The sequence below is a fragment of the Xyrauchen texanus genome, chromosome 31 (genome assembly GCF_025860055.1).
Source record: "Xyrauchen texanus isolate HMW12.3.18 chromosome 31, RBS_HiC_50CHRs, whole genome shotgun sequence".
Taxonomy (NCBI): Eukaryota; Metazoa; Chordata; class Actinopteri; order Cypriniformes; family Catostomidae; genus Xyrauchen; species Xyrauchen texanus.
This window is the reverse complement of record NC_068306.1, coordinates 3,945,867-3,972,590: the sequence shown is the minus strand read 5'-3', so window position 1 is coordinate 3,972,590 and position 26,724 is coordinate 3,945,867. Positions and strand designations below refer to the sequence as shown.

General features: G+C 40.1%; 3 protein-coding genes and 1 pseudogene across 6 annotated transcripts in view; 2 read left to right on the top strand and 2 right to left on the bottom strand.

Annotated features, from left to right (window-relative positions):
* The window catches only part of LOC127624982 (zinc-binding protein A33-like), a 54,280-nt gene extending 28,926 nt beyond the window's left edge, over positions 1-25,354 (top strand). Inside the window, exons 1-8 of one of the 4 annotated variants that reach the window (XM_052099987.1) lie at positions 19,521-19,595; positions 19,713-19,805; positions 20,943-21,496; positions 21,590-21,685; positions 21,768-22,001; positions 22,084-22,222; positions 24,031-24,057; positions 24,225-25,354. In XM_052099987.1, coding sequence (XP_051955947.1) covers positions 20,945-21,496; positions 21,590-21,685; positions 21,768-22,001; positions 22,084-22,222; positions 24,031-24,057; positions 24,225-24,769 — 1,593 coding nt within the window. In that variant the 5' untranslated portion in view covers positions 19,521-19,595; positions 19,713-19,805; positions 20,943-20,944 and the 3' untranslated portion in view covers positions 24,770-25,354. Of the gene's footprint in view, positions 1-3,521; positions 3,549-3,715; positions 4,898-19,520; positions 19,596-19,712; positions 19,806-20,942; positions 21,497-21,589; positions 21,686-21,767; positions 22,002-22,083; positions 22,223-24,030; positions 24,058-24,224 lie in introns of those variants that run through there. The other 3 variants (XM_052099984.1, XM_052099983.1, XM_052099986.1) reach the window with 3 other exon arrangements.
* The window catches only part of LOC127625049 (zinc finger protein 208-like), a 632,925-nt pseudogene that overhangs the window by 185,912 nt on the left and 420,289 nt on the right, over positions 1-26,724 (bottom strand).
* The window catches only part of LOC127624980 (zinc-binding protein A33-like), a 203,655-nt gene that overhangs the window by 61,633 nt on the left and 115,298 nt on the right, over positions 1-26,724 (bottom strand). The gene's annotated exons all lie outside the window — the stretch shown is intronic.
* LOC127625046 (nuclear factor 7, brain-like) overlaps positions 25,498-26,724 on the top strand; it is a 256,580-nt gene continuing 255,353 nt past the window's right edge. The window contains exon 1 of the mRNA XM_052100102.1: positions 25,498-26,159. The gene's annotated coding sequence lies outside the window, so the exon portion shown is untranslated. The remainder of the gene's footprint in view (positions 26,160-26,724) is intronic.

Sequence of the window (26,724 nt, the reverse complement as noted above, 5' to 3'; positions counted from 1 at the left end):
AGGAGGAGAAGAAAGGCTTCTGCTCCCCCGTTCACGCCTTCTACGGTCTGCGAGCCAGAGCCCACGCTTTTCACTGTGAGCGAGCCAGAGCCCACGCATGCCACGGTGAGCGAGCCTGAGCCATCGACCGTCCCCGAGCCAGCGCCGGTCGCCTCCGATGTCAGTGAACCAGCGCCTGTCGCCTTCGATGTCTATGAGCCAGCGCCTGTAGCCTCGACCGTCCCTGAGCCAGCGCCTGTAGCCTCGACCGTCCCTGAGCCAGCGCCTGTAGCCTCGACCGTCCCTGAGCCAGCGCCTGTAGCCTCGACCGTCCCTGAGCCAGCGCCTGTAGCCTCGACCGTCCCTGAGCCAGCGCCTGTAGCCTCGACCGTCCCTGAGCCAGCGCCTGTAGCCTCCGATGTCAGTGAGCCAGCGCCAGTAGCCGTGACCGTCCAAGAGCCAGCGCCAATAGCCGTGACCGTCCAAGAGCCAGCGCCAATAGCCGTGACCGTCCAAGAGCCAGCGCCAGTAGCCGTGACCGTCCAAGAGCCAGCACCCCCCGAGCTTTCCAGAGCTCCGCCTTCCGAGCCTCCCGAGCTTTCCAGAGCTCCGCCTCCCGAGCTTTCCAGAGCTCCGCCTCCCGAGCTTTCCAGAGCTCCGCCTCCCGAGCTTTCCAGAGCTCAGCCTCTCGAGCTTTCCAGAGCTCCGCCTTCCGAGCCTCTCGAGCTTTCCAGAGCTCAGCCTCCCGAGCTTTCCAGAGCTCCGCCTCCCGAGCTTTCCAGAGCTCCGCTTTCCAGAACTCCGCCTTCCAAGCTTCCTGAGCTTCCCAGGGCTCCGCCCCTCAAGTCTCTCGAGCCTTCCAGGGCTCCGCCTCTCGAGCCTTCCAGGGCTCCGCCTCTCAAGCTTCCCGAGCCTCCCAGGGCTCCGCCTCTCCAGTCTCTCGAGTCTTCCAGGGCTCCTTCTCCTGAGCCTTCTAGGGCTCCACCCCTCAAGCCTCTCGAGCCTCCCCGGGCTCCACCCCTCAAGTCTCTCGAGTCTTCCAGGGCTCCGCCTCTCGAACCTTCCAGGGCTCCATCTCTCAAGCCTCTCGAGCCTCCCCGGGCTCCACCCCTCAAGCCTCTCGAGCCTCCCTGGGCTCCACCCCTCAAGTCTCTCGAGTCTTCCAGGGCTCCGCCTCTCGAACCTTCCAGGGCTCCATCTCCCAAGCCTCTCGAGCCTTCCAGGGCTCCACCTCCCAAGCCTCTCGAGCCTTCCAGGGAACCGTCTCTCAAACCTCCCGAGCTTTCCAGAGCTCCGCCTCTCCGAGCTTCCCAGAGCTCCGCCTCTCAAGCCTCTCGAGCCTTCCAGGGCTACACCTCTCAAGCCTCTCGAGCCTCCCAGGGCTCCGCCTCTCAAGCCTCCCGAGCCTCCTACGGCTCTGCCTCCCGAACCTCCTACGGCTCCGCCTCCCGAGCCTCCTAGGGCTCTTCTCCCCGAGCCTCCTGCGGCTCCGCCTCCTGAGCCATCCTCGGCTCCACCTCCTAGGCCTTCCTCTGCTCTGTCTCCTGAGCCTTCCTCTGCCCAGCCTCCTGAGCCTCCCTCAGCCCCGCCTCCTGAGCCTCCCTCAGCCCCGCCTCCTGAGCCTCCCTCAGCTCCGTCTCCTGAGCCTCCCGTGGCTCCGCCCCCCGAGCCTTCCAGGGCTCCGCCTCTAAAGCCTCCTACGGCGCCGCCATCCTCTGCTCCGCCTCCTGAGTCTCCCTCGGCTCCGCCTCCTGAGCCTCCCTCGGCTCCGCCTCCTGAGCCTCCCTCGGCTCCGCCTCCTGAGTCTCCCTCAACTCCGCCTCCGGAGCCTTCTACGATGTGGTCTCCTGAGCAGTCCACGGCTCCACCTACCTCGGCCCCGCCTCCTGGACCTTCCATAGCTCCGCCTCCCGAGCCTCCAGGGCCTCCCTCAGCTCCGCCTCCCGAGCCTCCGGGGCCTCCCTCGGCTCCGCCTACGGGGCCTCCAGAGCCTCCCTCAGCTCCGCCTCCGGAGCCTTCTACGATGTGGTCTCTTGAGCAGCCCATGGCTCCGCCTACCTCGGTTCCGCTCTCTGAGTTCCCCATGGCTGTGGTTCTAAGGCCGCCTCCCAGGCCACCTGATCCAGTCCTCTTATGGCCCCCTTGGACTGCCTGTCTGCCCCCTGTGCCCCCTTGGACTGCCTGTCTGCCCCCCGTGCCTCCTTGGACTGCCTGTCTGCCCCCCGTGCCTCCTTGGACTGCCTGTCTGCCCCCCGTGCCTCCTTGGACTGCCTGTCTGCCCCCCGTGCCTCCTTGGACTGCCTGTCTGCCCCCCGTGCCTCCTTGGACTGCCGGGCCTGCCCCCTGTGCCTCCTTGGACTGCCTGTCTGCTCTCTGTGCCCCCCTGGACTGCCTGCCTTGTGCTCCCTTGGTCTGTCTGTTTGTCCCTTGTCCGCCCTTGGTCTGTCTGTTTGTGCCTTGTGCTCCCTTGGTCTGTCTGTTTGTCCCTTGTCTGCCCTTGGTCTGTCTGTTTGTCCCTTGTGCTCCCTTGGTCTGTCTGTTTGTGCCTTGTGCTCCCTTGGTCTGTCTGTTTGTCCCTTGTCCGCCCTTGGTCTGTCTGTTTGTGCCTTGTGCTCCCTTGGTCTGTCTGTTTGTCCCTTGTCCGCCCTTGGTCTGTCTGTTTGTGCCTTGTGCTCCCTTGGTTTGTCTGTTTGTCCCTTGTCCCCTCCTTGCCCCCCCCACTCCTTGGACGCTTCTCTGTTTTTTTTTTTTTTCAGTACTCCTTTTTTCTTCTTTCTTTTGAGGAGCGTCTGGAAGCCGCTCCTTTGAGGGGGGGTTATGTCACGATCCCCTGTTGTCTGCCCTGTGTCTCACTTGTCATGAACTACACCTCCCATGATCCTCTGCACTAATCACTGCCAGCCCTGTGTCATTGTGCTCACCTGATTGTAGTTTGTCTTCATCATGTCTCCAGTGTATATAAACCCTGTTTGTTCTCCATTCCCCTGTCGATTGTTGAATGTTAGTAATGTTTGTTCAGCCTGCTCTGTGTTTCCTTCCCGAGTTCCCTGCTTATGTTTATTTCCCCATCGTGGGTTTTCCTTTGTTTATTTGTTTAAATTAATAAAAGTAAACTGCTTTTGGATCCGCACCTTCTCGTCTGTCTTCACTCCAGCCTCAGTCATAACAAAAACATTATTTTTCATGTCATTTATACATTTATTAAAGACATTATTTGATTTTTATATCTGAAGGTAAAAATGGAAAAACTAATTTTTATAACAAATGCAGAAAAAACACCTTAAAATATGACAATTAATCGTCATAAGATGAATGAATTAAAATAGTTTGTTTGACAATCATCAGCTGAATGTCATAATGGTGACAGCTCTAGTGTATAACAAACATAATGTCCAGATTTACTTGTGTCAGTAACTGTCTTGAGACCAGTTCAAATGACTTTCTGTGTTCATCAACAGCATGTTCATAGAGTTTCAGAAGCATTTCTCCTGTAATATTCCTGTAAACAATTGCTGATGTTTTCTTGTGATTTGTGTTGACAGTATTGAGGAGGATGCAGCAGTATGCAGGTACAGTGTGTGATCTTCACTGTTCTCTCATATACACTTACAATACTTTACATTTATATACTGACAGCTGACTTACTGCACTACACTTTCATTATACTCTGATTCAATATTACATCAATCAAAATGTTTGTATTCTGAAGTGATTGATATTCTCTGATCTCTCTCAGTGGATGTGACTCTGGATCCTGATACAGCTAATCCATATCTCATCCTGTCTGATGATGGAAAACAAGTGACATGTGGAGACATTAGACGAAAACTCCCAGATAAACCAGAGAGATTTGATAGATGTGCAATGGTCCTGGGAAAGAAGGGATTCAGTTCAGGCAGATTTTATTTTGAGGTGCAGGTGAAGGGAAAGACTGAGTGGGATTTAGGAGTGGCCAGAGAATCCATTAACAGGAAGGGAAAGATCAAACTGACTCCAGTGAATGGATTCTGGACTGTGATTCTGAGGAATGAGAATGAATATAAAGCCTGTGATGATCCTCGTGTCTCTCTGTGTTTGAGAATGAAGCCACAGAAGGTTGGTGTGTTTGTGGATTATGAGGAGGGTCTGGTCTCCTTTTATGATGTGGAGTCCAGCTCTCATATCTACTCTTTCACTGGTCAGTCTTTCACTCAAACACTCTTTCCATATTTTTGCCCATATTTAAATCAAAAAGATAAAAACTCAACTCCACTGATCATCACACCTGTCAGTTATCATTAATGAATTTACACCCCATAAATATAAAAAACTACATGAACATTAGATTTGTACATTTCTTAAAAGACAATATGAGGTATGGTTGCTAGGGAGATCTGGATGGTTGCTAGGGAGATATGGATGGTTGCTAGGGAGATCTGGATGGTTGCTAGGGAGATGTGTATGGTTGCTAGGGAGATCTGGATGGTTGCTAGTGTGTTCTGTGTCATTTTTATATCACCAGAACTTGAATTTGAAAAAGCCTCTAAATTCATGATCTTCAAAAATGACTGGGTGTAATTTGTTGTTATCGAAAGATTTTGCTGTTAATTTTTAATATTTGAAAATATTTTGTGTAAATTCACCTAAAATAAATTCAGGTTGTGAAATTCAGTTTTTATTAATCAAGTGGTGAAATTCAGGTGTAATTAAAATGTTTGATGTATTAATGTCATACAGAAAGTTTACACACAATAACAGAACAATGTCGACATTGTGTGAAACGTTCATTCAGATCCTTTTTCAGTGAAGCGAAACTTTTCATTCAGTGTTCATATAATTTTTAAATAAAACTTTTGACTGTGATATGAAGATGAAAGAAAAAGCTGTTACATTTTGATCATTTTCTATGTAATTTTCGGTGTCAGTGTTGTGATCTTAATAAAGGACATAATTGTTGTTTGACAGGTGGTAATTTTTTAAGTTATTGAAGGATTCTTCTTATGTTTATGTTATAATTTGGCCTGTGGATTAAGCACCGGATCACTGAAGTCAAGCAACTCCCCTGATTGACATTAAACATGCAGAAAGTTTTGTGTGAGGTTTTGGGGATTGAATCTATAGTTTGTACAGTATGAAAATCATTATGTCTATGGAGAGTTCTCATAATGATAGCTGCACCAACATGAGTGTGTGTGTGTGTGCGTGTGCGCGCTGTGTGTGCGCGTGCGCTGTGTGTGTCTGTGTCTGTGTGCGTGTGTGTAGTAAGTAATTTTTAATGCAATAGCACCTTTCTAGAACAGATATCAGAAAGTGTTTAACATTCACAATATAAAACCAAAGCAGCATGAAAAAGGAAAAAAATTAGATAAATTCAATTTTAAACAAGTGAGTTTTTAGCTGCTTTTTAAAAATGACCACAGAGTCCAGAGATCTTAAAGCATTGCACAATTTGGGAGCAACAACCTCAAAGGCGCATGACCTTTAGTCTTAGAGAGAGGAACAGATAACAAGACCTGTTCAGAAGATCTCAGATTCCTGCTGGAGTTTGAGGCTGCAACAACTCTTTTAAATAAGATGGAGCTTGACCCTGCAATGCTCTAAACACCATCACAAGGATTTTACATTCAATTCTACATTTTACTGGGAGCCAATGTAAAGACATTAAAATTGGTGTTACATGTGATCTCTTTGATGACAGTTACAAGTTTGGCAGCAGCATTTTGAAGCACTTGTAACAGTTTCAAGGATGCAGCATTAAGACAAGTAAAAAGAGAATTACAATAATCAAGACGAGAGAAAATGAATGCATGTATAATCATCTCCATTTCTACTGTGGACACAATTGGCCTTAGTTTAGCAATATTTCTCTACTGATAAAAACAAGAACGCACAAGAAAATGTACATGCCGATTAAGACTCAAGGTCTGCCCCATATAAACACCCAAAATGAGATAAAGGACCAAGAGTTTCCATCAGCTTTGGGAGAACACCAGCAGGAGCACAAATAACAACTTCTGTTTTTCCTGCATTTAACTGCAAGTAGTTTTCAGCCATCCAATCTTTTATAGAGTTTATGGAATTTATAATAATACACAATTTAGTTATTTCATAAGGCTTAAAATAAAGATATAGTTGAATATCATCTGCATAACAGTGATAAAATACTCCTGGAAATGTTCTTATTAATTGCCCTAAAGGCAACAAATATAGTGCAAAAAGCAATGGGGCCAAAACAGAGCCCTGGGGAACATCACAGGACACAGATGCTGTTGATGAGACATCATTCTGAACTCTGACTGAAAAAGACCTTTCTGACAAGACGAGAACCACCTCAAGGCTGTTCCAGAGACACCAACACCTTTTCTAAGCCTTTCCAGTAATATACAGTGATCGACAGTGTCAAAAGCAGCTGTACGATCTAAAAGAATCAGTACTGAACATTTACCTGCATCACCTTGCATTAACAAATCATTCAAAACTCTACAGAGAGCAGTTTCAGTCGAGTCCAACCGACGGAAGACAGATTGAAATTGGTCAAATACATTATAGACATGAAAAACAGCTGTTAGTTGATTAGTTCCATCCATCCATCCATCCATCGTCAACCGCTTATCCTGTGTACAGGGTCGCGGGGGGCTGGAGCCCATCCCAGCTAACATTGGCCGAAAGGCGGGGGACACCCTGGACAGGTCGCCAGTCCATCGCAGGGCCGTTGATTAGTTCCACTTTTTCCAAAACCTTAGAAACGGTAACTTAGAAACAGGCCTATAGTTTTGGGGTTAAAAATAGATCCAGATTTGTTTTTTAAGAAGTGGTTGAACAGCAGCTTTTTTTTTTTAATAAATTGGAGCATAACCAGATATCAGTGAATTATTAATTATAAAGAGCAATCTGGTTTCTATTTACACAAGCACAAGTTTACAATTGCAACGTCTGCAGCATTGGACGCATTGTAGCCAATCGAAAGTTGAGTTTTTCATGATGCTCAGAGGACTAAAGTTTCGGGAGTGACCACCGCTTTTACCAGAGTGAGTTCAGTAAATGATCGTCCCGTGATAGTAACCATAGCAACAGACGGGGAAAATAACCTGATATGACAATATAGATCTGTGCATCATGTCTTACTGTGTAAATACAGACTAATAGAGCTGCCACTGACAAGAATAAATAAAACACATCCGTGTTGGCTGAATACGTTTAGATTCAGTTAAATAGTCTCTTGATAACACTTAACCCTGGAGAACCCACGGGGTCAAATTTGGCCGCTGTTAATTGCTGCTACCCAAAATGAACAAAAAAATAAAAATTGTCAAATTTAACTTCAAAAGCCCACAGTGCCACTTCCGGCCCCTGCATAGAGACACCTAGTGGATGAATATTGAACTCACAAGTGCCAGAGTGGTAGTAACAAGATGGCTGACCACATGCTGTTTTGTTGAGCTGGAAACCTATCTGAACAAAATCGTCTTCTCAGCAAACCAGCGGTTGGTAAAATTGTGTATTTTTTGTTAATCTATTTAGTATTAGCTTGCAGAATGCCTAGAAGTATGTTTTATATTATTTTTGGATAAATTAGCGACTCTGAGCTAGTTCAAAAAACGATGGGCCAAAAATGACCCTCTGGGTGTATGGGTTAAACAAATGTCGGGTCAAAAATGACCCTTTGGTTCTTTGAGTGACTTTGATGGAGAATGGTGACAGTCCTGTATTTGGCTAAAGCCTTGAAATAATTTCATTTGTATAATATATTTTACTAAGTTACCTCAGTAGTACAGGGCCAGAGACTAATAAAGCAGTATATATTTTCAGGGAGTATGGCCGCTCCCTTTTCAGGACAGGGAAAGCAACAGAGAAAGATCACTGTCATACGAGTACTGGAGCAACTTGAAGCTGATGATAGTGACTTTGGCCCTGAATTGGACAGCGATAGCGATTCTGATGAATTGTTTCAACCGCATGAAAGTGATGGTAGTGAATCTTCTGCCCAAGACAGTGACTCGTCCAATGACTCGTCCAGTGATGAAGATGTGCCGTTTGCCGAGACTGCTAGCCCACAGATGGAGCCAAATCGTGCCGCAAAAACGTACAGTTGGCGAAAGAAAGGCTTTGAGTTGCCTGATGTGAACTTTCAAGGTGAACAGGTTGAGTCGTACCAGGATGCCACGACAGACACGCCACTGGTTTACTTTCGACACTTTGTTTCCCTTGATATGTTGGAAAATATTGTTGAGCATACCAATCAATACAGTGTTCAAAAGCATGGGAAATGTGTAGACACTTCAGTAAAGGAGATAGAACAAGTTCTAGGAATGTATTTTAGGATGGGATTAGTTCAAATGTCTGGAGTACGTCAGTACTGGGAAAGTGAAGTTCGTTATGGGCCTGTGGCAGACGTAATGAGTTGCAACCGATTCAACCTGCTACTCTCTGTCATCCACTTTGTAGACAACGAAATGGCCAGTGAAGAAGTAAAAAAGGATCGACTTTGGAAACTGAGACCATTTTTGGATTCTTTTCGGAGACAATGTCTGACTAAAAACAGTCCATCGATGAGATGATGGTGCCGTACAACCTGATAACGGACAAAGACCTGTCCAAGAAAGGCCGTGGATCCTATGATTATCGAATCGAGTCCAACACAACACTGTTTGTTTGAAATGGCAAGACACGAAAGCAGTCAGTTTGATGTCAACATATGCTGGACCAGAGCCTTTTGGAAAACTCGGCGCTGGGACAAGTCCAAAAAAGAGTACACCAACATTGATCAGCCGAATATCATCAAGGAGTACAACGCTTCCATGGGAGGAGTAGACATGCTGGATGCGCATCTTGCACGCTGTAAATTTCGCATCAGGACCCGCCGCTGGTATATGATACTTTTCTGCCATTTCTTGTCTGTTGCGGTGATCAACGCATGGCTTCTTTACCAGCATGACTGTGAGGCACAGGGAATCACTGGATCAAAAGTACTCAAACTTCGCAAGTTTCAGGGTTTGGTTGCTCAAGGCTTGGTTGAAGTTGGAACAGCAAGAAGGCGGGGTAGGCCACCAACTCCTGGCCGCTCCTCCCCGCCACCACCAAGATAAGAGTGCAGATGTTCGTTTCGACCAAATCGCCCATTGGCCTGTCAAGGAGGAAATCGCCGTCGATGTGCTGTGTGCAAAGACCTCAAAACTGAAATGCACTGTGAAAAATGTGCAGTTCCTCTCTGCATCAACAAAATAAGAAATTGTTTCAAAGACTACCACAATGTCTAGTGTGAGTTCCTCTCTCTAGCAGAACAGATTTTTGGATAAGCAAAGACCCATGGTGTTAGTTCTTTTCAGGTAGTGATTTTGGCCTTGTGTTCTTGTTTCCATTGGCCAAAGTGTTTGTACATTTGAAATCCAGTTCTAACATGCAACAAATAAAGTTAAAAAAACAAAAAAACATTGTTAAATGTAGCTGTGTGGTTGACTGATTATTTTCCTAAATTTAAAATAGTTTGCATTGACAGTGTTTGTTATTGTGATTCTTTGAAATGATACGCCTGAAGCCCAATGGGTCAAATTTGGCCCTAATCCTAAATTAGGGAATAAAGGGTTAAAATTTAAAAAGTGGATATTTTGGTGTTCAGTGAACTTATAGCAGTAATTTAATGCATAGTTCATAATTTTCCAAAGAAGAAAAGGGTTCTTGGGTTCTCCAGGGTTAAACACTCTTTTTCACGTGTCCTTTTTAAAACAATGTTTATTTATTAAAATAATATTTTAAGGTATAAGGAAGATATTCATGTATTATATACATATTATTATCATTATTATTATTCCAACCATCTACAAAAACTCAACCTAACCTACAGTTGACAACAAATATACAAAATACAACCACATTTTTAAAAAGTATCCAAAGAGTGATTTAATATAAGTTGTATTCATATTGATTTAGCTTGTAGTTTTACTAAGGGGTGCTGTTTATACTGTTTATATTCTTTCATTTTGTTGCTGCTTGAAAAATGGATTTAGAGACCTTAAAAGTGCTTGAAAAGTGCTTAAATGAAACTCTTAAAATCTGTACAAACCCTGACTATGAGAAGTGTCTCTGATTATCTGTTCTCTTCATATAGTAAAAATGCAAAATCTAGCCTATTTTTTTCTATGTCCTGTAAGTTCATGATTAAAATTAAAATGTGAATTAAAACGAAAGCTATTAAATGTCTTATAATTAAAATATGAAAGTTAAAGTAGAGTAATAGATTATGGTGGAATTTTTACGACCATATCCGTCAAAATGAAGGACAATGTGAAAGTCTTACGCAACCACTGGTTTAGATTTACCTATATAGATGAAATAGTGCTAAAAAACATTCTTGTCCTTCCACTTTATTGCATTTTTAAACCTTGTTTTCTGTATTCAAGGCTAAAGAGAAGTTCAGCATCCCCTGAGACAAACAAACATGTGCTGGATGACAGTGGAACAGAGGTTGATGAAGAGGTCTTCAGAGACGTCCTGTGGACCATTGTTAATGTTCTTTCAGTTTCTGGTAAATGGTTGTACAATTACAGTGTGCATTGCAGGGTTACAGTACCAATGTGTTAACATTGTAATTTATTTACTATCACAAAACCAAAACATCAGGTTCTCACCAATGTCCGATTTGCACTTTTTCTGTTAAAGTACCACTTTGCAGATTTCCAACCTTATCTCTATATGTTCACATTAGGGATATGTGAAAAACTACATTTGAGATAAAATGGATTAGCCGGTAAGACTGTTGACCCGAGTACTTCTCAAAAAACAGTAAGTCTTGCCATCTAGTAGTTAATGTATCATGGCCTAAACTGCTTAAAGTCTGGCCACATTAACTACCAAAACTCATGTAATTTATAGATGGTGAAGAAAACAGTTTCCTGGAAGCAGTCTCACCATGCTCTTTTTTTAACCTCTCCTCACTTAAACCTGTGGAAACATTGACTGAAATATTTTGTTTTTAAATGATGATCTGTTTGCCCTTTTCAGACTCTCCCGTCCAGTCCTCGTGCACAGACACCTTGTCACTATCATCACGCTCATCGGACAGTGATACTTCTCTGATGTCCCCAAAAAGACAGCGCACACTCTAACAAACTTTAGGTTGGCTTGAGAAAGCCTAGCATGAAAGTTTGAAGTAGTTTTAAAAGCTTGAAGATTTAATGTTTTTAGTTTGATGTAGTTTTAAGTATTAGTACTTCTCAAAGTTAAAAGTTTAAAGATTATAAGACCATTCAGTCTATAAGAAGATACGATAGATGGATGGATGGATGGATGTTAGACAGCATAGACAGCATATATAGATAGATAGATAGATAGATAGATAGATAGATAGATAGATAGATAGATAGATAGATAGATAGATAGATAGATAGATAGATAGATAGATAGATAGATAGATAGATAGATAGATAGATAGATAGATAGATAGATAGATAGATAGATAGTTATTGACCCTCAGATAGATAGATAGATAGATAGATAGATAGATAGATAGATAGATAGATAGATAGATAGATAGATGATAGATAGACAGATAGATAGATGGATAGATAGACACCATAGTTACCATAGTGATACTTATCAAGTCTCCTTTCCATCCTGATTGAAATAAATCAACCCTGAAGTCTCTACGATTTTCTGGTGCAGAGATATGTGATTTGTTACTCGGTTGCTAGGGTAACCCCATCTGGTTGCTAGGCACTTACCATAGTGATAATTATCAAGTCTCTTTGTCATCCTGACTGAAATAAATCAACCCAGAAGTCTCTACGATTTTCTGGTGCAGACATATGTGATTTGTTACTCGGTTGCTAGGGTAACCTCATTTGGTTGCTAAGCAGTTACCAGGATGATACGTATAAAAGCTACTTTCCATCTTGAGTGAAATAAATCAACCTGGATGTCTCTACGATTTTCTGGTTCAGAGATACGTGATTTGTTACTTGGTTGCTAGGGTAGCCCCATGTCATTGCTAGCTAGTTACCAGAGTCATACTTAATGAGCCTCCATGCTATCCTGAGTGAAATAATTCAACCCGAATGTCTCTACATTTTTCTTTTGCATAGATATGTGATTTGTTAATCGGTTGCTATGGTAACTCATGTGGTTGCTAGGCAGTTACTAAGGTGATACTTAATGAGGCTCCTTGCCATCCTGAGTGAAATAAGTCGACCCTGAAGTCTCTACGATGTTCTGGTGGAGATAAATGTGATTTGTTACTTGGTTGCTAGGGTAGACCCTTGTCGTTGCTAGGCAGTTACCAGGGTGATACTTATCAAGGGTACTTGCCATACTGATTAAAATAAGTCAAACCGTAAGTCTTTACGATTTTCTGGTGCAGAGATATGATATTTGTTACTAGGTTGCTAGGGTAAGCCCATGTGGTTGCTATGCAGTTACCAAGGTGATACAATACATGGCTCCTTTCCATCCTGAGTGAAATAAGTCAACCCAGAAGTCTCTACTATTTTCTGGTGCAGAGATATGAGATTTGTTACTAGGTTGCTAGGTTCACCTCATGTGGTTGCTAGGCAGTTACCAAGGTGATACTTAATGAGGCTCCTTGCTATCCTGAGTGAAATAAGTCAACCCGGAAGTCTCTATGACATTCTGATCATGAGATACCAATCTTAGTGATTTTGAATGGAAGTCAAAGGAATTAGGTTGCTAGGGTGATCTAAACGGTAGTTTCATGATGATACTTATAGACTGACTGCTCACCCAATTCAAACAAGCCAACTCTCATGTCTGTAGGACATTCTGATCAGGTGATATCCATCTAAGCAATTTTGAATGGCAGTCAATGGGTTCTGGTTGCTAGGTTGCACGAAATGATAGACAGACAGACAGATAGACAGACAGACAGACATATAGATGACAGACAGATATACAGATAGACAGATAGATAGACAGACAGATGTACAGATAGATAGATAGACAGACAGACGTACAGATAGACAGACAGACGTACAGATAGATAGACAGACAGACAGACAGACAGACAGACAGACAGACAGATACGACAGAGAGAGGGAGGATAAAGGATGAATAAAAGCAATAGATAGAGAGAGATATAAACATTGTATTGACAGCAATATTGTCAAATAAGGTGTTTGGAGATGCAAAATCTTTCTTGGATGATATTAGAATAAATTCTACTATAATATCCGAAGACAAAAAACATTTTGTGATGGGGAATAACATTGGATGAATTTCATAAAAATATTGGCAAACTGAAGAATAATAAATCAGCGGGTAATGACGGTTTAACTGCCGAATTTAATAAAACCTTTCAGGAAGATCTTTCTGTGTTACTTTTACATGTTTTCAGGAAATATTGGAAGCTGAGAAAATGTTGCCTACAATGATTCAGAGTTTAATAACCCTTATTCCAAAATCAGGTAAAGACTTAATATTGAAAATTGGAGGCCCATATCTTTAATTAATAGTGATGCTGAATTGTTATCATCTATATTTGCAGAGAGATTTTGTCTGGATAAAATTATTGATGACTGCCAGTCAGGTTTTATTTCAGATATATTGAAATACTATTTGTCTAGTTTTGGAGCTAATTGATTATAATTTCTTAATTCAGGATGAAAGTTATATATTATTTGTTGATTATTATAAAGCCTTTGACTCTGTGGACCATGAATTCTTGATGGAGACTCTTGGTTTCTTTTCTTTTCTATTAGTTATGCACAAGAATTGATTTAAATGATCTTCCATTAATTAAAGTATAAATAAATTGAATGCTTGATTAATTAGAGATTTATCTTTGACTGGTAGAATATTGCTATCAAAGGCTGAAGGGTTGTCAAGATGATCTTATACAGCAATGGATTTAGATGCTCCAAAGTTAATTATTAGGCAAGTTAATAAGAAAATGTGTAATTTTATTTGGAAGAATAGGCCGCATTACTTAAATAGAGGTATATTAGGTTATATATTTCATCAAGGTGGTTTAAATTCAATTGACTCTGAAGTTTCTAATACTATTTTTAAAATGAAATAGATTCAGAATTGTATCAAATCTAATAACAAATTGTGGTATTATATCCCAAATGTAGTTTTAACAAAATTGGCGTTATTAAGTTTCTCCTCAGTTGCATTATTGATATGAATAAAATCACCATTAAACTGTCTAACTTTCATAGACAAGCTCTGTTATCCTGGTTACTGTATACAAACACAAATTCTCTCCACACAAATGTTTGATTTGGAATAATAAAGATATTAAATATAAGAATAAAACACTTTTTTAATATTGGTTTAGAAATAATATTTAATATAATATTATATACAGTGAGGAAAATAAGTATTTGAACACCCTGCTATTTTGCAAGTTCTCCCACTTAGAAATCATGGAGGGGTCTGAAATTGTCATCGTAGGTGCATGTCCACTGTGAGAGACATAATCTAAAAAAAAAAATCCAGAAATCACAATGTATGATTTTTTATCTATTTATTTGTATGATACAGCTGCAAATAAGTATTTGAACACCTGAGAAAATCAATGTTAATATTTGGTACAGTAGCCTTTGTTTGCAATTACAGAGGTCAAACGTTTCCTGTAGTTTTTCACCAGGTTTGCACACACTGCAGGAGGGATTTTGGCCCACTCCTCCACACAGATCTTCTCTAGATCAGTCAGGTTTCTGGGCTGTCGCTGAGAAACACGGAGTTTGTGCTCCCTCCAAAGATTCTCTATTGGGTTTAGGTCTGGAGACTGGCTAGGCCACGCCAGAACCTTGATATGCTTCTTACAGAGCCACTCCTTGGTTATCCTGGCTGTGTGCTTCGGGTCATTGTCATGTTGGAAGACCCAGCCTCGACCCATCTTCAATGCTCTAACTGAGGGAAGGAGGTTGTTCCCCAAAATCTCGCAATACATGGCCCCGGTCATCCTCTCCTTAATACAGTGCAGTCGCCCTGTCCCATGTGCAGAAAAACACCCCCAAAGCATGATGCTACCACCCCATGCTTCACAGAAGGGATGGTGTTCTTGGGATGGTACTCCTCATTCTTCTTCCTCCAAACACGGTTAGTGGAATTATGACCAAAAAGTTCTATTTTGGTCTCATCTGACCACATGACTTTCTCCCATGACTCCTCTGGATCATCCAAATGGTCATTGGCAAACTTAAGACGAGCCTTGACATGTGCTCGGGGAACCTTCCGTGCCATGCATGATTTCAAACCATGACGTCTTAGTGTATTACCAACAGTAACCTTGGAAACGGTGGTCCCAGCTCTTTTCAGGTCATTGACCAGCTCCTCCCGTGTAGTTCTGGGCTGATTTCTCACCTTTCTTAGGATCATTGAGACCCCACGAGGTGAGATCTTGCATGGAGCCCCAGTCCGAGGGAGATTGACAGTCATGTTTAGCTTCTTCCATTTTCTAATGATTGCTCCAACAGTGGACCTTTTTTCACCAAGCTGCTTGGCAATTTCCCCGTAACCCTTTCCAGCCTTGTGGAGGTGTACAATTTTGTCTCTAGTGTCTTTGGACAGCTCTTTGGTCTTGGCCATGTTAGTAGTTGGATTCTTACTGATTGTATGGGGTGGACAGGTGTCTTTATGCAGCTATCGACCTCAAACAGGTGCATCTAATTTAGGATAATAAATGGAGTGGAGGTGGACATTTTAAAGGCAGACAAACAGGTCTTTGAGGGTCAGAATTCTAGCTGATAGACAGGTGTTCAAATACTTATTTGCAGCTGTATCATACAAATAAATAGATAAAAATCATACATTGTGATTTCTGGATTTTTTTTTTTTTTAGATTATGTCTCTCACAGTGGACATGCACCTACGATGACAATTTCAGACCCCTCCATGATTTCTAAGTGGGAGAACTTGCAAAATAGCAGGGTGTTCAAATACTTATTTTCCTCACTGTATATATATATTATCTAATATGTTAATACAGTGAGTGGCAGGAGGCTTTTATGGTGTCCAGGAGACATTGTGTCATCAATAAGACTCTAGAGATTTCATTTAAAATTATTTATTGTATTTATCCAGTAAATCGGGTTATAAATATGTTTCGGAGAGATGTTGATTTGAAATGTGTGTTTTATCATTTAAATGAAGAGAGTATTTGTCATGTTTTTTATGTATTTGCACTAAATTGTTCTGGTGCGATTTTAAGGTATTTTAAGGAGATTTCTGGATCTAATATTACTTTGGAGGACACAAATATTGTATTTTTTTACGATAAGCCTTTAGAAAAGAAAATGAGTTTTGTTCTTAATTTGTTTATTATTTTAGGGAAATATCACATTCATAAATGTCGTTGGTTAAAAAGTACACCTAGTTTTGTACAATTTAAGTTTGAGCTTTGTCAGTCTCTTAAAGCATCGGAGGGTGTAAAGAACACCAAAGCACAAAAGACTAAATACATCCTTGAAATCAATTTATTGTACGTGATTATGGATTGATTTTATCGGCATATAGATCCGATCTGCAAACATGACAACACAAATATCTCGTATCATTCACATCGACAAGTGCACAGAGAACACATGAATGACCTGTTTGTGATTCATTTAATCATGATAGACGGCAGCATCTCCTTTCACTCTGCACACCGGGGAATCCTTGCAGCGCCGCCATAACTCCTCCTTGACAAGTCTCCGGACAAATAACACAACAATGTGTCTATTCATGTTGTCTTGTTTTCGGCCAACTCTGTGCACAATGTCAATCGCTTCTTCAAGCTGTCGCTCTTCCATGTCGGGCGCGATCTCATTAAAGAGTCTGATCTAATGTTCTCGTCCTTTCTTTCAAATGGGTCATTCTTATTATTCGGTGCCATTTCAGCTTGTGACTTTCTATCAAAACAAGTTAAAATGTCCAAGATTTAATCAGTTTATCTGAAGAAGGGCTTCTTACACTACAAGTATTATCTTGAAAAAAGTTGTGTTTTAAGGCACAGTGTAATTTCAACACATTTCTTTTAGGATAAAAATAAATTTCAATGGAATTTTGTCCCCATTTTAAATTATTTAATTTTGCCATTTCATTATCTTTTAATTCTCAGATAGCAGCAGAAGTGACCAGCCAGGATTAAATCCCAGTTGCGCTGACGGGGCAGTTATAACACTGCTTTACAATCTGCCCCAATTACAAAAAAAATATATGCAATTCCATGCAGTCAGATATTTAATTTACATAATTCCCCTTAATGTGTGTGTTTTGTCATCAATCCATGTGTAACGCAGGTTACTAGTAGTCCAAGTCGAAGCTAGAAAAAAATAAGTTATAAAAAGAAAGTGTTATAGTATGCATAAATATGTCCAATTGAATTTTAATTGATTAATATATGTTGAGTTTGAGAGTGTTGTTCTGAAGAGAGTTTAAGAAAATGTAAGAAGTTAAGAAATAAGTTTCGTTAGGAATAATGATAATTTAGCTCCGCCCTGTTTCTGCTGCGTCATTGCAGACGGCGGGAGATTTTGAGGAAGCTCCTCTGGTGAGGGACGGTTGATGAAGCTGCTTCTGTTGTGCCGCCTAAAAAGCCCTAAAACAGAAAAAAGATTAGAAAAGTCATAACTAAAAGTTTGATTTCAGAAATAAGAGAGAGAGATTTGAAAATAGAAGTGTGGATTTAACGTTATTTAGTCAAACGATCGTGAGTGAGTGCTCACTCGGATTCAACAAACCGGAATTTTTTCTCTTCAGGAAACTTTCTTTTAATGAAATCAAGTTCTCTTGTTGGATGCTGATCACATTTTATATTGAGACTGAGATTGAATGCCAATTTGATTTAATGTGATTTATAATTTTCTGAAATTTTATTGTATTTTGTTTTCTTTGTTTGTTTTCAAAAGATGACAAAGAATATTTGAAAAGCGGAACTCCAAAGGGTCATTCATTGAACAATTATAGTGAATAATGATCAAAAAGGGATTAAATAAACTAATTAGGACTGAGCTCATTTCTACATTTTCTAAACTAGAAAATAAAAGATAAATAAATGTATTAGTATTTATTAATAAATAGGTCAAAAGAAATTTAAAAATAGCCAATAGTAATTAAAATGGGGAACTAATTAATAAATAACAAGTAAGAATACATTTCAGAGTGTAAATTGGGAGAAGTCATTTTTTGTCTTGTGTATTTTTTTTTTTACTACAGCTTGTCGTTTCCTTCCCCCCTTGTTGTGGAGTCTGTCTCTTGAGTGAGTTTAGTCTTCTGATATCTGGTCCATATCTGAAATTAGTGCATCCTCCTTGTACTCATTTCCATTGGTCGTAGGTGCGAGAGAGGATTGCACTCGGTTACACATGCATTATTTCGGCCAATGCTGTGGCTTTGTTTATTTATTGTCAACATTATTGCTATATTATATATGACAAAGTTAATAAATGGCTTTTATTGACATGAAAATGGAAGAGTTTATCTTCTAGGCTTTTTAATTAGATCAGACACAGTTGTTTGAGGGGGATTTAAGCTGTTATATGGATTTAAAACAATGTGCCCCTCACCTGTTGAAACCAGCCCCGCCTATGGGGCACTTTTATTTCACTTTCTTTTTTTCGAGGTGGATTGCGACAAAAGTATACGCTGTATTCATGAAACAAGACCTCATATGTGTAATAGACACGTGTGAAATTAATGTGAAAAAAATCAAAAACATTGAACCCCAAGTACATTTACACAAACTTAAGAACACCAAAGAGTGTTAGTTTGTGCCCTTCTCTCCCCTACGCCTTCCTACTGGAGAGTGTTCTTGATTTGGCTTGATGTTGTGAAATGTTTTTTCTTCACCAAATAAATAATTGTGACTTATGGAGGACACTGTATGTATGGCAGAAATAGTAAGAGTAGTTTGGTAGTATGCCGGTGTCTTCTACACTTGCAGCATGTCAACTCTTTACTGACCACAACATCTCCTAGAGACTGAAAGAAGAAAATCAATCAATCAATCAATCAATCAATCAATACTGTGAACTTCATGAGTCAGACAGACATGGGCATTTGATAGAAACTCTGGATATTGTTTAAGAATTGTCCTGATTGCACCAATTTCATATAAATATTCAATTTCATTGTGGTGAACTGAATTCACAGATGTAATGTTGTTATTTAAATGTTTATGTGGAGTTTAAACAAATATCCTGATTTATAACTGGACACTTTTTATTTACTCTAAATCAAACTCAAATCCCAGTGCTTCATTTTTAACTTGCATTATTTTATTTAGTGTTCATTTTAATTGTGCTATTTGTATGCATATTAGACTTTTAATGTAATTTATGAATGAGAATTTATGTTCATTTATTATGGGGTGGGGTATCTGTCTAGGGCATCAAGTGAGCACCTGACTCGATGTGTGACATTAACTGTGTAATAAAGTTGGAAACACACCTGTGTGGAATCATCAAATATGATCAGATTAATGCAGTTTTATATAATCATTCTGAATACAGACACACTCAACAGGTATGAATTATGATCTGTTCCATATTCATGAACAAATGGGCGGAGCTATGACATCACTGCAGGTGAGGGAAAGATTTCAGGGAAATTAAAACTAAACTGAAGAACAACTGAAGTCTGTTCAAACAGGAATCAGACATTCAGAGACTTTAGAGATCACAGCTGATATTCACTCACAGGTAAGTGATGGAAATATAAGAACTGGTTCAGTAGTTTACAGACCTGAAATACAATCACAATGTCACTGAATTGGCTGTAAAGTAGAGTTTGATGTGTTCATGTTGTTACATTTAAAGATTCAGGAAGTATTGTAACTGCAGACAGAACACAGTCCAGTGAAAATATAAAACTGTCACACACAAAAACACCTGTCAGGTATTTATTATCAGGTGAGTACATTTTATGAAAAAAATTTTCCTCTTTTTTGCTATTTAGTCTTTAAAGAGTCTTTCATGATGATGTTAAAGTGTTGTAAATATCTGTTTCCATGTTCTGTGACTCCTGGAGATTTTGTATTTCAGTTCTCCAACAGCATTTTAGATTCTGTAAAATGATTGTGATTTATTCCCACTATCAGTGTCTGCATGAGATAAAACAACTCCATATAACCATTTTAATGTGAACTTTCATGATATGATTATGAATTGGTTTGATTTGCAGTTCTTTGAAGTGGAAATGTAAAACTTAACCAACAAGTTATTCAGACCGGTTTGCAAGACTGAATGTTTGTTTTGAAGTGCTTTTCTGCCTGTGGTGTGAGTTAGTAAAGAACAGGTTTGGTAACAGACAGGGTGTAACCTACTTGAGCAATAGTACTGGGTTACTTTACGTAAGAATTACATTCAGTAGAAAGCATCTTGCATGCACCTCGTGGCCCTCAGTTCTGGAATACTTTTTTATTCTCTCAACCCATGTGACTAAACACTCTCGAGCTGAAGGAAAATTATATATTGACAGTTCTGGCAATTCTGATTGGCTAATGGCATTACAAGAATGTGTGCAGTCCAGACCCTTCACTATTATACTGGTGCATCGAAGGAAACATAGTCCTTTCCCACTTTGAAAAGTACTACAAACATGGTTTAAATGCTCCTTGCAAAAGTTTTTATTTTGTCAAAATTCACAGCTACTTTTAAATGGCCATCAATGGGGAAAGTTGCTTTCCATCAAATTGTATATTTATAGCATTTACTAGTAGGGACAAACTCACCATGATAACAGTGATACGAGTACCTTATCAGTATTATTAAAATGGTACAATCCAGAAATATTTATTATATAATGTAGAGGTCAAATAATATTGGATTTTGCAGACACTAACAAGGTGTTGGAAGAAAGCTGACAACCAATTTATCTGCTGATAGTTTTATGAATCAATGTTTTGAATGTATTTAGGGTTGACTGTTAGCCGGGACGTCCAATATTTTGGCCAGTATTGTCCCGTATTTTAGCTGCGTTACATTTGAACTCTAATATCGATCGGCTGACACCATCCTCTACTACATTATCAATATTTGTCTTTTCAGTCATGTCGTCCTCCAGTAGTGCACTAAATGAGGAGCTTCAGTGTTCAATCTGTCTGGATGTGTTCACTGATCCAGTCACAACTCCATGTGGACACAACTTCTGCAAGACCTGCCTGAATGAATGCTGGAAAAACACTCAGAACTGCAGCTGTCCATTCTGTAAAGAAACATTCAGCAAAAGACCTGATCTGAAGATTAATGCAACATTTAGAGAGTTTGTGCAACACTTTAAGAAGAAGTTTAATCTGGGTAAATCTGAAGTTCTCTGTGACATCTGTGATGAAAGAAAGCAGAAAGCCATGAAGTCTTGTCTGACGTGTCAAAGCTCTTACTGTGAAACTCACCTGGAGCCTCATCGGAGAGTCCCACGACTAAAGAAACACAAACTGATGGACGCTGTGGAGAAACTGGTGGATTATATATGCCAGAAACACGAGAGACCTCTGGAGCTGTTCTGCAGAGATGATCAGACGTGTGTGTGTTTGTTCTGCACTGAAGGAGACCACAAGACTCACAACACTGTCCCTATAGAGGTCGAGAGTGCAAAGAAGAAGGCAAGAGTTACTAATATTCAATCAATACTTATTTTGAAGATGGAAAAGCTATATTGAGTGATGAAATGTGTCTGTGTTGTTCTCTGTCTGTAGAATCAGCTGGTAAAGACACAGACAGACGTGCAGCAGATGATCCAGAACAGAATGAAGAAGATTCAAGACATCCAACACTCTGTAGAGATGAGAAAGGTCAGTCAAATTTAGGTTCAAACTTCTTTATAAATAAAGGTGCTGATTTAAATACATTTAAACTGTGACTTGATCTCATCAGATAAACACAGAAGAAGAGAAATTACACCTTGTTGAGGTGTTCACGACTCTGATCCGCTCCATTGAGAGATGTCAGACTGAAGTTGTTGAGATGTTGGAGGAGAAGCAGAAAGCAGCAGAGAAACAGGCTGAAGATCTCATTAAAGAGCTGGAGCAGGAGATCACTGAGCTAAAGAGGAGAAACTCTGAGCTGGAGCAGATCTCACACACTGAAGATCATCTTCATCTCCTACAGGTCAGTGTCCATCTCTCTCATCAATGAGAATGATTAGAAAACACTCCTCATGCTGATGGATTTCTCCTCTCTCCTGCTGTAGATTAACCCGTCCCTGTACAGCCCTAAAAACAGTAAGAACTGGACTGAGATCAGTATTGACACTCATGTGAGTGTGAACACTCTGAATACAGCTCTGGCTCGACTCAAATACACTCTAGATCAAATTCTCGGTAAAACTGGTAAGTGTATAGTAGACCTGTCGCAATTATTCAACAACTGTCTGATCACAGTTATATGAGACAACCGTGATTATTGGGCATTCAAATTCCAATCATATTTTAATGCCCAATAAGGGAATTTTAAGTTAATATACTGTATAAATACCATGAACGGCACATTTGTGTGTCATTCAGTTGAACTCTGAGTACGATCTTCACTGAGTTGCACAGTGAACGTCAACCAGCTCCTGTCCTGAAGAGCGCATGAAGCAATCTGATTTTCCTGGTTGGCCGATGCACTTTGGGGGCGATCGGGTTGGACTGGCCATCAGGAGATAAAGTTGTTAAACTTGATATAAAAATAGAAATAGAAGTGGAGGATCTAATATTAAGAAATAAACCATTACACAACCTCAGACCAGCAACTGAAAAATCCCGATCCTCTTTGAGCTTTAAGTGTGATCTGGGAACAGTCAGTAGTAACTGATTGGCCGATCTTAATGATCTACATGAATAATAGAAATGTATAAGATCAGTGAGGTGTCCAGGGGTCATACCATGAACCACTTTAAAAACAAATAACAGGACATTGTATTGAGATCTATACTGTACCGGTAACCAATGTAGTGAAGCCAATACCGGTGAAATGTGCTCCCTCCTCTTAGTATTTGTGAACACCGATCAGCTGCATTTTGGACTAGCTGCAACTGTGACAGATGAATGACTAGTCCCCAAGTAAAGGACATTGCAGTAGTCGAGACAGGAAGAAATAAAAGATCATGGCCCTAAGTCATTGGTAATATCTGCACCACATACATCAGATCCAAAGATGATGATCTCTAGTTTCTTCTCATTTAACTGGAGAAGATTTTGACCCAGACAACCTTTAACCACTTCTAAACACAACAACAACAAATTAAAAGAACTGTTCACTCCAGACTGCAGGGGGAGATAGATTTGAGTGTCATTTGCATAGAAGTGGTAAGATTTACCACATTTCTTAAATATCATGCCAAGGGGTAGCATATACAAAGAAAACATTATCAGATCTACCTTCAAGGTAAGATATAAACCATCTTAAAACTGTACCTTGTAATGCCCAAGCATGCCTTAGACGACGAATATGAATTTGATGATCAATAGTATCAAATGCCACACTGAGATCCAACAAAATTAAAGCAGCATGATTACATGAATCACCAATTAGTAACAAATAATTTGCTGCCCTTAACAGAGCTGAATCAGTACTGTGAACAGCCCTAAATCCAGATTGAAACTTGTCTTAGACTTCAGCTGAGATAAAACTACTTCATCCAAAATCAGTTTTGTAAACTGGAGGAAAACTCAGCCTTTATTTGAATTTATTTTATCAAGAAAACGTTTCAAAAACAGTTCACAGATATCCACAGAGGGGTTTAAATCAACTCTCTCTGGGTTCAGTAATCTATTAATGGTGTTGAACAACACTCTGGGAGAGTTCGAGAGTAAAGAAATAATATTAGAAACATGATTTGCTCTTTTAATATTTCAACAAACCTCCGATCAGCCTTTCTACACTCCTGTCTGACAGCACGAGTAGCATTATCTAACCACGGTTGACCTCTATGATGTTTTTATACGAGCAATAACATCCCAAATATCTGAACACTCAGAGTTAAACACAGTAACCAGCTCATCAGGACCTGCCTTAAAAGAGGGAGACTCAATAAATGACGTAAAGGAGGAGGATAAAAAAAGCATCTGTAAAAGCCGTAGATGCAGATGAAGCATTTCTCCTGTAATATTCCTGTAAACAATTGCTGATGTTTTCTTGTGATTTGTGTTGACAGTATTGAGGAGGATGCAGCAGTATGCAGGTACAGTGTGTGATCTTCACTGTTCTCTCATATACACTTACAATACTTTACATTTATATACTGACAGCTGACTTACTGCACTACACTTTCATTATACTCTGATTCAATATTACATCAATCAAAATGTTTGTATTCTGAAGTGATTGATATTCTCTGATCTCTCTCAGTGGATGTGACTCTGGATCCTGATACAGCTCATCCATATCTCATCCTGTCTGATGATGGAAAACAAGTGACATGTGGAGACATTGAACAAAAACTCCCAGATAAACCAGAGAGATTTGATAGATATCCAATTGTCCTGGGAAAGAAGGGATTCAGTTCAGGCAGATTTTATTTTGAGGTGCAGGTGAAGGGAAAGACTAAGTGGACTTTAGGAGTGGTCAGAGAATCCATTAACAGGAAGAGATCGATCACACTGACTCCAGTGAATGGATTCTGGACTGTGTGGTTGAGGAATGAGAATGAATATGAAGCCTGTGATGATCCTCGTGTCTCTCTGTGTGTGAGAATGAAGCCACAGAAGGTTGGTGTGTTTGTGGATTATGAGGAGGGTCTGGTCTCCTTTTATGATGTGGAGTCCAGCTCTCATATCTACTCTTTCACTGGTCAGTCTTTCACTCAAACACTCTTTCCATTCTTCAGCCCATTTTTTAATGATGAAGGTAAAAACTCAACTCCACTGATCATCACACCTGTCAGTTATCATTAATGAATTTACACCCCATAAATATAAAAAACTACATGAACATTAGATTTGTGCTTTTCTTAAAAGACAATATGAGGTATGGTTGCTAGGGAGATTTGGATGGTTGCTAGGGAGATCTGGATGGTTGCTAGGGAGATCTGGATGGTTGCTAGGGAGATGTGTATGGTTGCTAGGGAGATCTGGATGGTTGCTAGTGTGTTCTGTGTGGTGTCATTTTTATTTCACCAGAACTTGAATTTGAAAAAGCCTCTAAATTCGTGATCTTAATAAAAGACTGGGTGTAATTTGTTGTTATTTAAAGATTTTGCTGTTTATTTTTTATATTTTAAAATATTTTGTGTAAATTCACCTAAAAAATTTGAAATTCGATTTTTTATTATTCAAGTGGTGAATTTCAGGTGTAATGAAAATGTTTTGTGTATTAATGTCATACAGAAAGTTTACACACAATAACAGAACAATGTCGACCTTGTGTGAAATGTTCATTCAGATCCTTTTTCAGTGAAGTGAAACTTTTCATTCAGTTTCATATTATTTTTAAATAAAACTTTTTAACGTGAAGATGAAAGAAAAAGCTGTTACATTTTGATCATTTTCGATTTGTTTTATTTTTTAAGAATTAATATATGAATTATTAAGCAGCATTAATTGGGGAACACAAGGTCATTTATTATGCTTAGGCTACACCTTACAGTAAAACTGTGTTTTGTTTTAAGCACAGACAAACTGAAGTAAACACACTGTTGTATCGGGGCAGGAGAACAAAACATTTCAGTGCGATTCTCTCCAATGATTCGGAATCGATTCTGAGTCACTTTAAACCGCACATACATTTAAGTCAAGTGTACAAACACGAGCATTCGTGCCCGAATGAAACTACAATCCCGAAATTAATTCACACACACTCGTTTAATGACACATGTTATGTATGTCGCTGTTTTTTCTGCTGCTTCTTAAATGATGGTTTTGCTGCTCAGCTGTATGATCGTCAAACTCATTTATACATAAGATCATCTATGATGGATCATAGTGCTCTACCTCCATGGGCTGATATTCCACAATCATTACTGTCCACATCAACGCAGTTAGCCGCTGATTCTGGTGGTGGTTTTCAGCACTGAAGTTCCCGCAGACATCAGAGGAAGTGAGGGGGGAAAAGGGCGGGAATGCAGGTGAAGCTGAGACTGTTCTGGAAGCGAGGAGTCGTCGGAAAATGGCGTCGATCGCAGCAGAGGAGTTTAGCCTCGGTGTATCCTGCTTATCCGTGGATTGATTCTCCCTCTTCTATGGCTGGTAATGTTAGATTTTCCCACCGGCGAGTCCCTGTGAACTCCGCGCGCCTCCTCGCAAAATCCCTGACGAAATCGTTACTACATCTCTCAAGATGGCACTGGTAACTGCTCGTTCAATAACTAACAACAACACATTTGTGTTTAATTACATTATTCAAACCAAGGAGTTTGACTTTTTGTTTTTGACTGAAACCGGGCAGAGAACTATGGATAATGCTCCGTTTGTAGAATTATGCCCAAATTATTACTTTTATTAGCCTTCCTAGAACATCAGCCCGTGGTGGAGGACTTGCTGCTGTTTTTATAAAACTTTATTTTGTCGGATGGTAAATGTTGGGTTTTTCTCCTCTTTTGAAATGCTAATTTTTCAAATTGGATTTACTCATCATTTTTACTGTACTTTATACCGTCCACCTGGCCCAAACAATTATTTATTAGATGATTTCAGTGATTTTTTTTTTGTGTCATCTGTTCTTAAGTTTTCTAGTATTGTGATTCTTGGTGATTTTAATATTCATATTGATGATGTCTCTGATAAATTTGCACTTAACTTTATGAATATCACTGAATCTTTTAGTCTTACTCAACATGTTACTGAACCCCCTCATATTAAAGGGCATTCTCTAGATCTTATCGTTAGCTTTGGTTTACATATCAGCTCTGTTT